The sequence below is a fragment of the Triticum dicoccoides genome, chromosome 4A, assembly GCF_002162155.2.
Source record: "Triticum dicoccoides isolate Atlit2015 ecotype Zavitan chromosome 4A, WEW_v2.0, whole genome shotgun sequence".
NCBI classification, from domain to species: domain Eukaryota; kingdom Viridiplantae; phylum Streptophyta; class Magnoliopsida; order Poales; family Poaceae; genus Triticum; species Triticum dicoccoides.
The window spans coordinates 416,680,125-416,695,441 of NC_041386.1; the positions used below are offsets into that span (position 1 = coordinate 416,680,125).

General features: G+C 48.1%; 1 protein-coding gene across 2 annotated transcripts; it reads left to right on the plus strand.

The window, feature by feature from the left end:
* Nucleotides 1–6,158: 6,158 nt before the first annotated feature.
* Nucleotides 6,159–14,460, plus strand: LOC119285999 (peptide chain release factor APG3, chloroplastic-like). 2 transcript variants are annotated; one of them, XM_037565341.1, is made up of 15 exons: nt 6,159–6,340; nt 6,428–6,484; nt 6,871–6,951; nt 7,050–7,107; nt 7,187–7,290; nt 11,656–11,707; nt 11,972–12,025; nt 12,365–12,366; nt 12,469–12,633; nt 12,717–12,789; nt 12,929–13,061; nt 13,364–13,421; nt 13,719–13,766; nt 13,875–13,958; nt 14,080–14,460. In XM_037565341.1, the coding sequence occupies exons 1-15, from the start codon at nt 6,200–6,202 to the stop codon at nt 14,146–14,148; spliced, it is 1,179 nt and encodes a 392-aa protein (XP_037421238.1). In that variant the 5' UTR covers nt 6,159–6,199; the 3' UTR covers nt 14,149–14,460. The 2 variants fall into 2 exon arrangements, with proteins under 2 accessions (XP_037421238.1, XP_037421237.1); XM_037565340.1 differs by having other exon boundaries at nt 11,972–12,021; nt 12,301–12,366.
* The last annotated feature ends 857 nt before the right edge of the window (nt 14,461–15,317 follow it).

A 15,317-nucleotide genomic window follows, 5' to 3' on the forward strand; every position in this document is an offset into this window, starting at 1 on the left:
CCCCCCCCTTTGATCACCAGATATCGCCTACTCTTCTCTATACTGCTTGCATTAGAGTAGTGTAGCATGTTACTGCTTTCCGTTAATCCTATTCTGATGCATAGCCTGTCATTGTTGCTACAGTCATTGATACCTTACCCGCAATCCTAAATGCTTAGTATAGGATGCTAGTGTTCCATCAGTGGCCCTACACTCTTGTCCGTCTGCCATGCTATACTACTGGGCTGTGATCACTTCGGGAGGTGATCACGGGCATATACTATATACTTTACACTGTTACATTATCTGTGATACTGTTCGGAGTTGGGGGCTGAAGGGGCAGGTGGCTCCATCCCGGTAGAGGTGGGCCTGGGTTCCCGACGGCCCTCGACTGTTACTTTGTGGCGGAGCGACAGGGCAGGTTGAGACCACCTAGGAGACAGGTGGGCCTGGCCCTGTTCGGCGTTCGCGGATACTTAACACGCTTAACGAGATCTTGGTATTTGATCTGAGTCGGCTACGAGCCTATACGCACTAACCATCTACGTGGGAGTAGTTATGGGTATCCCGACGTCGTGGTATCAGCCGAAGCACTTCAGACGTCAGCGACGGAGCGGCGCGCGCCGGATTGGAACGTAAGCCTGCTCTTGTATTAAGGGGGCTAGTTCTGCTTCCGGCCGCCCTCGCAACGTGCAGGTGTGCTATGGGCGATGGGCCCAGACCCCTGTGTGCTTAGGTTTAGACCGGCGTGCTGGCCTCTCTGTTTTGCCTAGGTGGGGCTGCGACGTGTTGATCTTCCGAGGCCGGGCATGACCCAGGAAAGTGTGTCCGGCCAAATGGGATCGAGCGTGTTGGGTTATGTGGTGCACCCCTGCAGGGAAGTTAATCTATTCGAATAGCCGTGATCTTCGGTAACAGGACGACTTGGAGTTGTACCTTGACCTTATGACAACTAGAACCGGATACTTAATAAAACACACCCTTCCAAGTGCCAGATACAACCGGTGGTCGCTCTCCCTCAGGGATACGAGGAGAGGATCGCCGGGTAGGATTATGCTATGAGATGTTACTTGGAGATGCTACTTGGAGGACTTCGACCTACCCTCTTCTGCCTGTTGCAAGACGAAGGTGACCAGAAGCGTAGTCTTCGATAAGACTAGCTATCCCCCTCTTATTCTGGCATTCTGCAGTTCAGTCCACTGATATGGCCCTTTACACATATACCCATGCATATGTAGTGTAGTTCCTTGCTTGCGAGTACTTTGGATGAGTACTCACGGTTGCTTTCTCCCCCTTTTCTCCCCTTTTCCTTTCTTTCTGGTTGTCGCAACCAGGTGCTGGAGTCCAGGAGCCAGACGCCACCGTCGACAACGACCCCTACTACACCGGAGGTGCCTACTACTACGTGTTGCCCGCTGACGACGACCTGGAGTAGTTTAGGAGGATCCCAGGCAGGAGGCCTGCGCCTCTTTCGATCTGTATCCCAGTTTGTGCTAGCCTTCTTAAGGCAACTTGTTTAACTTATGTCTGTACTCAGATATTGTTGCTTCCGCTGACTCGTCTATGATCGAGCACTTGTATTCGAGCCCTCGAGGCCCCTGGCTTGTATTATGATGCTTGTATGACTTATTTTATTTGTAGAGTTGTGTTGTGATATCTTCCCGTGAGTCCCTGATCTTGATCGTACACATTTGCGTGCCGACTCCGTCGCCCGAAGCCGTCCCGGACGCCGCCGGACTTCCCCGTCTACACGCGTCGTCCCCGTCAACCTCCCTGAGCCCCGCTGCCTTGACCCTACGGATCCACGGTGAGGCCCCCGGCCTCTCTTCCTCTTGCTCCTCGCACCGTCCCGTAGTCGTGCACGTGCCGCCCGGTGCTCGTGCTCGCTGTGAGCACGCGCGCACCCGCGCGCCCCGTCGCGCCCGTTGTCGCTCGTGCCACCTGCGGTTGTTGCCGCCCACGCCGCCGTCCCGCTCCGCCTGCAGCCCCCGTGCACTACTCCTGCCTTCCCCGCTGACGACCGCCGGGCCCGCACCTCGCCGAGACCACGTGCGTGGCGTCCCGGTACCTCGCCGCCCCTGGCTGCCTCCTTGTCGCCGGCGGCAGCGCCACTGGCCGCGCCCGAGGCCATCGCTTGGGCTTGCCCCGGTGGGCGCTCGTGGCCGTGCCCGTGAGCCCGCGCGCCCACACGCCCATAACCACTAAGGCCCCTATGGGCCTATGACAAACGGGGCCCACGCCCAGAACGAAAATTAAAAAAAAAGAGAATTAAAAAATATATATAATAAGTAAATAATTAATAATAAAATTAATGAATTAATTAATTAATTAACTAATTAATTAACTTAATTAATTCTGATTAAATTAACTAAATAAGATTAATTAACCTAATTAACTAATTAACTTAATTAACTGAAACAGTCAATGACATGCGGGACCCACATGTCAGCTTGACCCAGTCAACACCTCTGTTGACTGATGATGTCATGCTGACGTCATGCTGATGCAGTAATGCCATTTTCGGATTAAATTAATAATAATAATTTATAAGTTGATTAAATCTTTTAAAATTAATATAAGGTAAACCGTAGCTCGGATCGAAAAACTTTGTACATGAAAGTTGCTCAGAACGACGAGACGATTCCGGATACGCAGTCCGTTCGTCCGCCACACACCCCTAACCTATCGAACTCGCAACTTTTCCCCTCCGGTTCATCTGTCCGAAAACACGAAATACCGGGAATACTTTCCCGGATGATTCCCCCCTTAACCAGTACCACCTCATACCACGTTAGGGCACGCCTAGCATCGCTTCTTGACATGTCATGCATCGATATGCATCTGTTTACTTGGTATTCATTGTTTCTTCCCCCTCTTCTCTCCGGTAGACTCCGAGACCGACGCTGCTGCTGCCCAGCTCGACTACGGAGTTGACGACCCCTCTCTCTTGCCAGAGCAACTAGGCAAGCCCCCCCCCTTGATCACCAGATATCGCCTATTCTCCTCTATACTGCTTGCATTAGAGTAGTGTAGCATGTTACTGCTTTCGTTAATCCTATTCTGATGCATAGCCTGACATTGTCGCTACATCTGTTGATACCTTACCTGCAATCCTAAATGCTTAGTATAGGATGCTAGTTTATCATCATTGGCCCTACATTCTTGTCAGTCTGCCTTGCTATACTATCGGGCCGTGATCACTTGGGAGGTGATCACGGGTATATACTATACATACCTACATACTATTCAGATGGTGACTAAAGTCGGGTCAGCTCATTGAGTACCCGCAAGTGATTCTGACGAGGGGGCTGAAAGGACAGGTGGCTCCATCCCGGTAGAGGTGGGCCTGGGTTCCCGACGGCCCTCGACTGTTACTTTGTGGCGGAGCGACAGGGCAGGTTGAGACCACCTAGGAGACAGGTGGGCCTGGCCCTGTTCGGCGTTCGCGGATACTTAACACGCTTAACGAGATCTTGGTATTTGATCTGAGTCTGGCTACGAGCCTATACGCACTAACCATCTATGTGGGAGTAGTTATGGGTATCCCGACGTCGTGGTATCAGCCGAAGCACTTCAGACGTCAGCGACGGAGCGGCGCGCGCCGAATTGGACTGGAACGCCACTAGGCTAGGTCTGCTTTCGGCCGCGTACGCAACGTGCAGGTGTGCTATGGGCGATGGGCCCAGACCCCTGTGCGCTTAGGTTTAGACCGGCGTGCTGGCCTCTCTGTTGTGCCTAGGTGGGGCTGCGACGTGTTGATCTTCCGCGGCCGGGCATGACCCAGGAAAGTGTGTCCGGCCAAATGGGATCAAGCGTGTTGGGTTATGTGGTGCACCCCTGCAGGGAAGTTAATCTATTCGAATAGCCGTGATCTTCGGTAACAGGACGACTTGGAGTTGTACCTTGACCTTATGACAACTAGAACCGGATACTTAATAAAACACACCCTTCCAAGTTCCACAGACAACCCGGTGATCGCTTTTCCACAGGGCGACGAGGGGAGGATCGCCGGGTAGGGTTATGCTATGCGATGCTACTGGAGATGCTACTTGGAGTTGCTATTTGGAGATTCTACTTGGAGATGCTACTTGGAGGACTTCAATCTACTCTCTTCTACATGCTGCAAGACGGAGGCTGCCAGAAGCGTAGTCTTCGATAGGACTAGCTATCCCCCTCTTATTCTGGCATTCTGCAGTTCAGTCCACCTATATGGCCCTTTACACATATCCCCATGCATATGTAGTGTAGCTCCTTGCTTGCGAGTACTTTGGATGAGTACTCACGGTTGCTTTTCTCCCTCTTTTCCCCCTTTCCCTTCTACCTGGTTGTCGCAACCAGATGCTGGAGCCCTGGAGCCAGACGCCAACGTCGACGACGACTACTACCCCGGAGGTGCCTACTACTACGTGCAGCCCGCTGACGACGACCAGGAGTAGTTTAGGAGGATCCCAGGCAGGAGGCCTGCGCCTCTTTCGATCTGTATCCCAGTTTGTGCTAGCCTTCTTAAGGCAAACTTGTTTAACTTATGTCTGTACTCAGATATTGTTGCTTCCGCTGACTCGTCTATGATCGAGCACTTGTATTCGAGCCCTCGAGGCCCCTGGCTTGTATTGTGATGCTTGTATGACTTATTTTATTTGTAGAGTTGTGTTGTGATATCTTCCCGTGAGTCCCTGATCTTGATCGTACACATTTGCGTGCATGATTAGTGTACGGTCAAATCGGGGGCGTCACAGTCGACGCCACCACAGCGTCCAACGACACCTCCTCCCTACGCGCAAACAGCTGAGCACGTCGCGGTCGCCACTGATACACCTCAGCACCATGCTGCCAAGTACCATCAGCCAACACAACTTGAAGTCTTTGGAAAATCTGTCGTGCGTAGCACCTGCCGACCAGGCATGACAAAGTGTAGCAGCTGTTGGTTGGGCATGACTTGACATCTCCACCGAAACTCCGTGCAAGATGAAGCCGCTCCACCTACAGCCTCTCTGAACGGGACCGGAGCACCTCAGGAAGACACGGCGAAGAGTTGGGCACCACAAACACCACGAGAGCCGGACCAGCCGACCGCCATGGCGAAGCGACACCATTAAAGAGAGAACCGCCGCCATCAGGAACGCCAAGAACGCGCTGCAGCTGTCCCACCTTCCCGGGGATCCAAAGCGGCGCCTTCAAGAAGGTGACGGAGCCGGGCACCGCCGCCGCCAACCAAAGTTGTGGGTTCTCACCCGGGTGCAGGGGAAGGACGAGGGGGAGGGAGCTGGATCTCGAAGCCGCCTTCAAGAAGGAAACATCGCCTGGAGCGCCGCCGGCGTCATGGCCGCCGCAGCCCGTCAAGAAATTACTCCGATCCGGAGCTCCCAACCCCACATCCACGCAGTCCGCCACCGGATCCGGCCGGACTGACAAGGAGGAAGCAGCAGCACGGGGGCGCCGTCTTCAGATCTGGCGAAGGAGAGCACCAGGGGATCCCTCCACGCGACGCCCGCATTCACCGCCAACTCGCCGCCCGCGCGGCCGAGTAGACGCGGCCCTCAACTCCGGCGAGCGCCGCCAGGACGACGCCGCCCTCACCAGCATAGGCTGTCGCCTCAAACCCTAGGCCCGAGCCCGAGCGGCGTCGCGGCCGAGGGCCTCGCCGCCACCCTCATCGACGGCCGCGCGGGGGACCCGACGCCCGTCTCCGGCGGTGGCGAGGATTAGGGATGTATACGACCAAACCTCTGTGCATCACGTGTCAATTCTAGGAATTGAACTCGGATCGTTAGGCTGCATAACCGCATGCCCAACCACTAAGCCAAGGCTCTCTTTGCATACTGTTTTTGATGATTAGACAACAATTGACCTTTTGCAGTATTTTGTACATAGACAAAATTACCATTGGGCCAAGTCAATAGCCGCTCCATATCCTCTTGTTTCCTCTTACCGGTGCTCTTGTCCACCGCTTCAGTACTCTCGACCATCGTGTGCATAGCTGAAACACACACGAATCTCAAGGGAGAGAATCACCAGAGCCAAGGGACACAAATGTCAAAGCAGGGAACCAACAGAGCTATGTGGCACCAATCTCAATGGAGAGAACCACCGGAGCTCTTCTCCACCTTTGTTCTATCCTGAACTCGCCATCACCACCTCTCGTCCTCTTCCTCGGCAGAAAAGAAAAGATGGAGACTCGCCATCACCACCTCTCGTCCTCTTCCTCGGCAGAAAAGAAAAGATGGAGGCCTTCCTCGCCGGCTCCCGGGCGCCGCCTCGAGCTTCCGCCGTACCCACCGCCCGGAGCCCGCCTCCCAGCCCCTTTTTTCTCGGCACACGGCGCAGGAAGCCCTCCTCCTCTGCCTCCGTGGTCTGCATGGCGGTATGGTCTCTTTTACCATGCTTCATTGTTGCCGGCCAGTTCTTGAAGATAGGCAAGGGTCGTAATCTGTTGTGTATTTTTGTGTAGGAGCCACATCTCATATCAAAGTTGGATTCTACAGAGAGGGCATGGAAAGAAATGTCGGTATGGTTCTGTCCTTCTTCTTTTGCGCAGACTCTACTTCTTTGTTCAGTGCCTACTTTCTGAATCTTCACAAACCCTTTTAGAGCCTGTTTATTTCATGCTCCCTCCGTCTTAGTGCTAGATACATCCATTTGAGCGATAAATAATTCCAGATGGAGGGAGTAGCATTTTCATACGAATTTTCTACGGTTTTAATCCTTATAAAATTCCCTACCTGTAGTTCTGTTATAAAATTGTTATTTTGGGACCAAGTCAAATTCTTCAAAGCTACCGTCTCATTATTCGAGGAAAGCGATATGCTATACAACTTAAATTTTGATTCTTTCATATAAATATATTATCAATTTACCATGCACGGGAATCTAATGAATGAGTATCTTCTTCAGATTAGATTGGGTGACCCTGACATTGTCTCAGATCCGAGCGAATACCAAAAACTTGCACAGTCTGTTTCCGATCTGGGAGAGGTATATTTGGCATAACTCGAGTGCCATTTGCTTTTCGTTATTTGGGTGTTATGAACGTTTGTGCAAAATTTATCGATTTTTTTATGAAAAATATTCAGGTTGTGACGGCATATAGGGAATTTAAGGAATGTGAACGGCAGATTGAAGAAACAAAAGGTTGGTATGTTTCAATATTTTTTTTGCCTTGGTTTAAGTACTGGATGCTCACATACTTTTTTATTGACCAACATGATAGCTTTGCAAAAAGAGAATGGTGATGACCCTGATATGGCTGAGATGATAACTTCAGAGCTAGAGTCTCTCTCTGATCAGCTTGCGGAGCTCGAGGAAAGACTGACGGTAGGTATTGTTAGGAATAAGCAACTTGTATTCCCATGCGGCCATAGGCCGATATATATACATGTACAGGTGTGGAAAATATGCAGGAAACCCCTTATACAACGGGATAAATACAAAGGGGTACATGACTTATATTATAACTCTGACACCCCCCCTCAAACTCATGGTGGATGAATAGCACTGAGTTTGGAGAGATAAAAGCCATGTTGTGCTCTAGTCTGGGCCTTCGTCAGGAAATCCGCCAACTGTAACTCGGAAGGCATATACTGAAGAGCAATAACCTGATCCTGCAGACCAGCGCGCACATAGAACGCATCAACACCAATATGCTTGGCGAGCTCATGCTTCACAGGATCGCGCGCAATGCTAATAGCACCTGTACTGTCAGATAATAGCAAAGTCGGTGTAGTGACAGAAACACCAAAATCCTGAAGTAACCACCGTAACCAAGTCACCTCTGCCGTCAAAAGAGCCATTGCTCGCAACTCAGCCTCTGCACTCGAACGGGAAACTGCAATCTGTTTCTTCGTCTTCCAGGCAATGAGAGAACCGCCAAGAAAAACACAGTAAGCAGAAAGTGAACGGCGATCGAAAGGATTACTAGCCCACGTAGCATCCGAATAGGCCTGAAGCTGTAAAGAACTGGAGCGAGGAAAGAATAGACGGTGAGAGATCGTGCCCCGAAGATATCGGAGAACACGAAGGAGATGACCATAGTGAACCGATGTGGGAGCAGAGACAAACTGACTCAGAATATGAACCGGATAAGAGATGTCCGGATGAGTGACAGCTAGATAGACAAGACTGCCAACGAGATGATGATAACGCGTCGGGTCAGGGAGAGGATCACCATCAGTAGCACGGAGGTGAACATTGAGCTCCATAGGAGTCTCAACAATGCGCTCGTCAGTAAGAGCAGCACGAGCAAGAAGATCCTGGATATACTTTTCCTGAGATATAAAAAAGCCATCAGAAGTAGAAGAGACTTCAATCCCAAGAAAGTAGCGAAGAGGTCCAAGATCAGACATAAGAAACTGCTCATTAAGACGGGCCTTTACAAAGGCAATATACTCGGGGTCATCCCCAGTGATGATCGTGTCATCAACATAGAGAAGAAGAAGAGTCCGACCACGAGGAGAAAGGTGAATAAACAATGCTGGATCATGAGCACTTGCTGAAAAACCAGCGGTAGTGACCACAGAGGCAAAACGCTCGAACCAGGCGCGGGGGGCATGCTTAAGGCCATAGAGAGAGCGACGAAGACGACATACCATGCCATCAGGAACAGAATACCCAGGTGGTGGCTGCATGTACACCTCCTCACGCAGCTCACCATTAAGAAAGGCATTCTTAACATCAAGCTGAGATACAGACCAGTGGCGTGCAGAGGCAACAGCAAGAAGTGTACGAACAGTGGTCATATGGGCCACATGAGCAAAAGTCTCGTCATAATCACGACCATGCTCCTGCTGAAAACCACGAGCCACAAGACGAGCTTTGTGACGCTCAAGAGAACCATCAGAGCGAGTCTTAACCTTGTAGACCCACTTACAAGTGATGGGACGGACTCCGGGAGGAAGAGAAACAAGATCCCAGGTACCAGTGCGTTCAAGAGCAGCAATCTCCTCTGCCATCGCAAACTGCCATTCAGGATGAACAACAGCCTGACGATAAGAAGTCGGCTCAAGAACAGCAGCACTAGCGGTGGGAAATCCAAAATGATCAACAGGCGGACGAGGCCGAGAACGCAAGCCATAAGTAGGCTGAGAGGAAGATGACGACTCATCCACAGAGGCAACCATAGGTCGTGAACGACGAGTGTAATGCTGGGGAAAAGATGGAACAATAGAAGGAGGAATCGCCAAGGTAGAATCGAGGGGTGGCGACGAAGAAGTCGCCGGAGATGAAGGTCTAGAATCCGGTGACATGCTAGGCGAGGAGACCGGGGAAGAGGGTGGCTGCAAATCGACTAGAGGTGGAGAAGCAGAGGGAGTGGAACGAATAGGCATAGGCTCGACGGGGGTGATATGTGAGTCAGGAAAAGTGAGGAAAGAGATATCCTCCACTGAAAAAGTCGAGGAAGATGGGCGTGGGTAGAAGGGACGAGACTCATCAAAAGTCACGTCTTGAGAGATACGCATCCGACGACAGATAGGATCCCAACAACGATAGCCCTTATGTTCATCACTATAGCCTAAGAAGACACACTCAACAGACTGAGCGGTAAGTTTGGTGCGTTCGCGAGGGGCAAGAAGAACATAGCAAACACAACCAAACACGCGAAGCATCGAATAATCGGGAGAATGATCAAAAAGATGCTCGAAAGGAACACCACCCTGTAGAGCAGCGGAAGGCTGTATATTGATAAGATAGGTGGAGGTAGAGACGGCCTCAGCCCAAAAATGAGGCGGGAGAGAGGCAACAATCATCAATGCACGAGCCGTTTCAAGAAGATGTCAATGCTTTCGCTCAGCCACACCATTCTGAGCATGAGCACCAGGACAAGAGAATTGAGAGAGAGTTCCTTGCTCAGCAAGAACACCACACAACATCTTAGAGATATACTCGCCAGCGGAGTCAGCACGAAAAACACGAATAGGTGAAGAGAACTGAGTATGAACCATGAGCAAAACGCTTATAAATAGACAACACCTCACTACGAGAAGTCATGAAATAAAGCCATGTGTAACGAGAGAAATCATCTATGAAAATAATATAGTATTTATGACCACCTTTCGAAGCGAAAGGAGCCGGACCCCATACATCAGAATGAACTAAATCGAAAGGACGCTTAGACACCGACTCACTATGTGAATATGGTAACTGAATCTGCTTGCCAAGACGACAACCCTGACACTCTAAAGAGACATCTCCTGAGACAGACCCCAGAAGACCTCGACGAACTAAAGACGACAACCGAGAACCACACAGATGACCAAGTCGATGATGCCACTGCTTGAAGGAACCAGTAACGGAGGCGAGTGAAGCGGAGGAACTGGCAATGGTGGTGGCAGCGGAAGGAACATGAAGCCAGTCCAACTCCCAAAGACCCTGAGAATCACGGCGGCGAGGGCCAGCCCCAACCAGAGTGTGCGTGCGACGGTCCTGGACAGAACAAGAGTCAACGTCAAGGATGACGCGACAACCAGAATCAGTAAGTTGACCAGCAGAAAACAAATTCATGGTAAGTCGAGGAACATGAGCAACATCAGGAACAGAATAAGGAGTGGAAAGATGGCCTCTACTAGCAACAGAAAGTGAAGTACCATCAGCAGTGAAGACATGAACAGGAGAATCCAGCGATCGAAGAGAGGACAAAGTGGAAGAATGAGAAGACATATGAAAAGAAGCTCCAGAGTCCAGAACCCATGGGGATGTACCTGACTGTGTAGAGGGCGGTTGCTCCGTGCGGGAAGCACCAGTCACAGAACCAGCAATACCCGTCGAGGAAGAACTTGAAGCCGCAAGCAGACGCTTAAGTTGCAAAATATCCTGCTCAGTCAAAGCAATGGCTGAAGCTATCGAGGTAGATGACGGAGTCCCTGAAGATGATGATCGCGCCTTGCGCAGGTGTTTCCGCTTCGTGTAGCACTGGGACTCAATATGACCATCATTGTTGCAGTAGTCACAATGTGGACGGGGGCGACCTGAGCTTCCAGAAGGAGTGGGCAAGAGCGGCGGAGCACTCGAGCGAGAAGGGGTCGGTGCAGCAGGTGGAGTGGAAGAAGCTCGAGTAGCGAGCACAGAGGGAACCTCCAGCAAACCAGCACCGCGTAAGCGAGTCTCCTCAGCACGAATCTCTGAAAGCGCCTCCATGAGAGAAATACGGCCACGAGCAAACAACTGAGCACGCCGGGGCTCAAACTCCTTATGGAGCCGAGACAGGAGTCCAGGACAGGCGGGGCCAGCTGGAGGCAGGGCCTGTGGGAAGAAGTCGATCGGGCCTGCAAGATCAGATCGATCGGGGTGGCTGGAACAGGGCTTCGATCGGGAGGAATCGAGCGGGGACGTGCAGGAGGAGATTGAAACCGGCGGGATGAGATCGAAGACGAGATCGAGCGGGGACGCTACGAGCGACCCGGTTGGAGATCGATCGGTAGAGACGGATCAAACGCACGAGTTGCAGCGTGCAAAAAATTGACCTAGCTCTGATACCATGTTTGGAATAAGCAACTTGTATTCCCATGAGGCCATAGGCCGATATATATACATGTACAGGTGTGGAAAATATGCAGGAAACCCCTTATACAACGGGATAAATACAAAGGGGCACATGACTTATATTATAACTCTAACAGGTATGCCAGATATTTTTGATTTATACTTGTTGTAGTACTTCTCATTGCGCTTACCTTTTCATGTTAGGTACTTCTGCTTCCAAGCGACCCTCTAAATTCACGTAACATCTTACTTGAAGGTATGTGTTGGTTTTCAAGTGTCCATCTGATCCTATCAACTTATCTAGGCAGTTGCTTTGACCATGTGCAATTGTTATATCACTACTAATTGAGGCAAGTAAAAATATGTTAACCAGGGCATTTTTATTATACCAATTCTCTCCAATTCAGTTCAGGAAAAACTTACGTAAGAGTGCCATACTGCGGAAGTGTTTAACTTACAATTGCTTCAACTCTAGTTCAAAATTTCGTATCTGAGAACTCTGTTTTCTTTGTTTCTGCAGTAAGAGCTGGCACTGGAGGTGATGAAGCTGGAATTTGGGCTGGTGACCTTGTAGGTAGATGCAAATCGAGTATGATTTAGCAACTGCGATAGTATATATGTTGTTGTTTGGTCTAGGTAATAGCATATTGATCATAATTTCATGATTTACGTGGATAACGACCTAAGAACTACTCAATGTGCAACAAAGATTTTTAGTTTTGGCAACCTCAGTTCATCTTTGTTCATTTCACAGTTGTTGTTCGAAAGTATACTCCCAGAATCATAGCGCATCGTATTTATGACTTTATTGACATAATCCACACTAAATGTGTAATGTCTATTCTGCAGGTACGCATGTATCAAAGATATTGTGAGCTCAACAATTGGAAGTTTAAACCAGTTTCTTGCTCAGAAGTATGTACCTGCAAACTTAGCCTGACTATTGAATAAAAACATGTTATTTCGCAAAAAAGAAGAAGAATAAAAACATGTTGATCGAGTAATTAAATCTTCCAGGCAGAAAAGGGTGGATACAAGACATTTGTGATGGAGGTGAAGGGAAAGCAAGTCTACAGTAAACTGAAGTTTGAGTCAGGTGTGCACCGTGTTCAGCGTGTACCACAGACAGAGACTATGGGTCGTGTTCACACGTCAACCGCAACTGTGGCTATTATGCCAGAGGTGACTATTAGATGCCACTTTCTGACATGGATTTTATGTTTTATTTTTTTAAGTTTAATAGTTGTGTTTTGATGGCACCATAGGCCGACGAAGTGGACGTGGTTATCGATCCAAAAGATATTGAACTTAAAGCTGCAAGATCTGGTGGAGCTGGAGGTATACCACTTCTGGAGTGTGTGATTCTTCTAGTATTATACTCTATGACTTTGGGTGTATGTTACAATATCTTTCTGAAGGAAATGTACATTACATGTTACAACTGATTTTTACGCTTGTATGTTCTCGATCAATGCAGGGCAGAATGTTAACAAGGTGGAGACGGCTATTGATCTTATTCACAAGCCTACGGGAATAAGGATATTCTGCACAGAAGAAAGGTCACAACTTCAAAACAAAGAACGCGCATTCCAGTTATTAAGAGCAAAACTGTAAGTTTCTATCATCTGAATTATCCTTGTTATTGTGCAGCCTTTTAATCTGTGTGTTACTTCCATATGCTTGCTTTCATCTTATTGTTTCTGCTTGTAAAGATGCTCTTTCGTAGTAGTATTATAGTTGCATTTCTATCTTGAGTTTCTTCTCAAAGAAGCCATGAATTTGTACCTTCTTGGAGTTCATATTTACTCTGTACATTTGCTACCATTGTCAAACGATAAGTTAGTTTCATAGTTGAATTAATCCTTTGTGTGACTTATTTCATCTCCCATATATCTCTACATAAACATTACAGATATGAGATAAAGTTAAGGGAGCAACAAGAGTCCATAAGAACCCAGAGGTTACTGCAGGTATGATGTATGTTCTCAACAGAGGTTCATATGTTGCAAACTCATAGATGACCTACTGAAAGGAACAGAAATCTGTTTCCCAGATGATAATGTTCAGAAAAAAAAAGTTATACCAATGATGGTCGCAAAATATATATCTGAGTGGTGATATTGAATACACAAGTCTCTTAGTTATTGGCATGACTAACTTAAGGAATGCCAGGATTAAAAATGAAGTAACTTTCTTTGATTTTCACACGGGTTGCAAAATTTTGGTATACCCTATGTTGAATTTGCTAACACTGTTAATAATTAAAGGTCGGTACTGGTGCTCGCTCGGACAAGATACGGACGTACAATTATAAGGTACTAGCACATTATGTCATCTTAGGGTTTCATGCCACTGAAATATTTGTGTTGCCAATGTTTGAAATATCTAAAGTATATTTGAGTCTATTTCAAATTTGGTCACAGGACAACAGAGTGACTGATCATCGGTTGAAGATGAATTTTGTATTGTCTAGCTTCCTTTTAGGAGATATTGAGTCAGCTGTTCAGGTACATCACATATCATGATATGCAAATTGTGTGACATGCAACCATTTGGGAACTGAAGAACTAGCACATGACATAGAAATCCACAGCGTTTGTTAATTTCGTTATCCTGAAACATCTACAGTCCTGCGCTGCATTGGAGCAGAAGGAACTCTTGGAGGAAATGGCCACTTCTTCTGCAGTGAAGGCATGATCAGTTTAACTATTCCTTTTGCTTCTGGCCATATCCTAAAGGAGAACAGATCCAATGGCATCTTACAGTCGATGGAGATCGTCGACCAAGATGTACATGAAAAAACTCGAGAGTCGCGAATCATATTCCTTGCATGCACACACTGTTTTGTTTGCTCATGGTCATTTTGCATATACACTAGTGTCTGTAGACAATTTGATGCACTCCAGTTGCCCTGATGGGAGCAGATTTTGAGTAGCTGAAATCGACATTTTTTTACAACAAAGCGGTGACGCTGGTTGAAAATATACATAAAAGTTCTGTGTGGTTGAAGTCCTGAAGAGTGGTGATGTGTCTGCGTGGAATCTGTGCACCAGGATATTTTGTGCAGGCGCAGGTAACAGTGTGTTTAGGGCTCATCTAGATGTGACATAACTATGTCACTGCTAAGTATGATATCAGCGGCACCCTCACATCAGAAGTAGCCCATCCCATCTCGAAAGCGATGTTTTGGCTCCCGGGCTAACATCGTTTAAAATACTAAACAAATAAAAAAAACATTTTTTTTGTGGTGAAAGATGCTTGAATGCGTGATGTCCATACCAAATTTGGTGATATTTTGACATTTGAGGAGCTCGTGACAAAAAAATAAATAAATTCGAGTCTGAGATAAACATTTGAAAAACAACACTATTCATGCCTGGATTTGTCTTTTTTGCCGCGCCCTCCTGGAATGTCCAAACATCACCAAATTTTGCACGAACATCACGCACAAGCACATCTTGCTTGCAATTCTTTTTTCAGATTTATTTGATTTTTTTCTATTTTTAATCACATTACTGTTCATCGGGCTCATCTGAGCCCAGGCACCAATTCGGGCACCGAATTGGATATTCGATCCCATCTCGTGTTCGTTTGTTACTTTTTTCTTTGTTTCTCCTACGACCAGCTCGTTTTACTCAAAACTAATGATGCTCCAGTTCAAGTTATCAAGTTTTACTCAAACTAGCTCGGAAAGGCACGTCGGCACGCCGCGCCCGTGAAGGTGCCCATGCAAATGCTTGTTGTTTGATGATAACATAACTATACAAAGTCACCCTAAACATCACATGACTAAACTATGGTGCACACCAACAAAACATAACTTTGTCGGGCTCACTAAGAAATGAGCATGTCTAGTAAATTTGTAA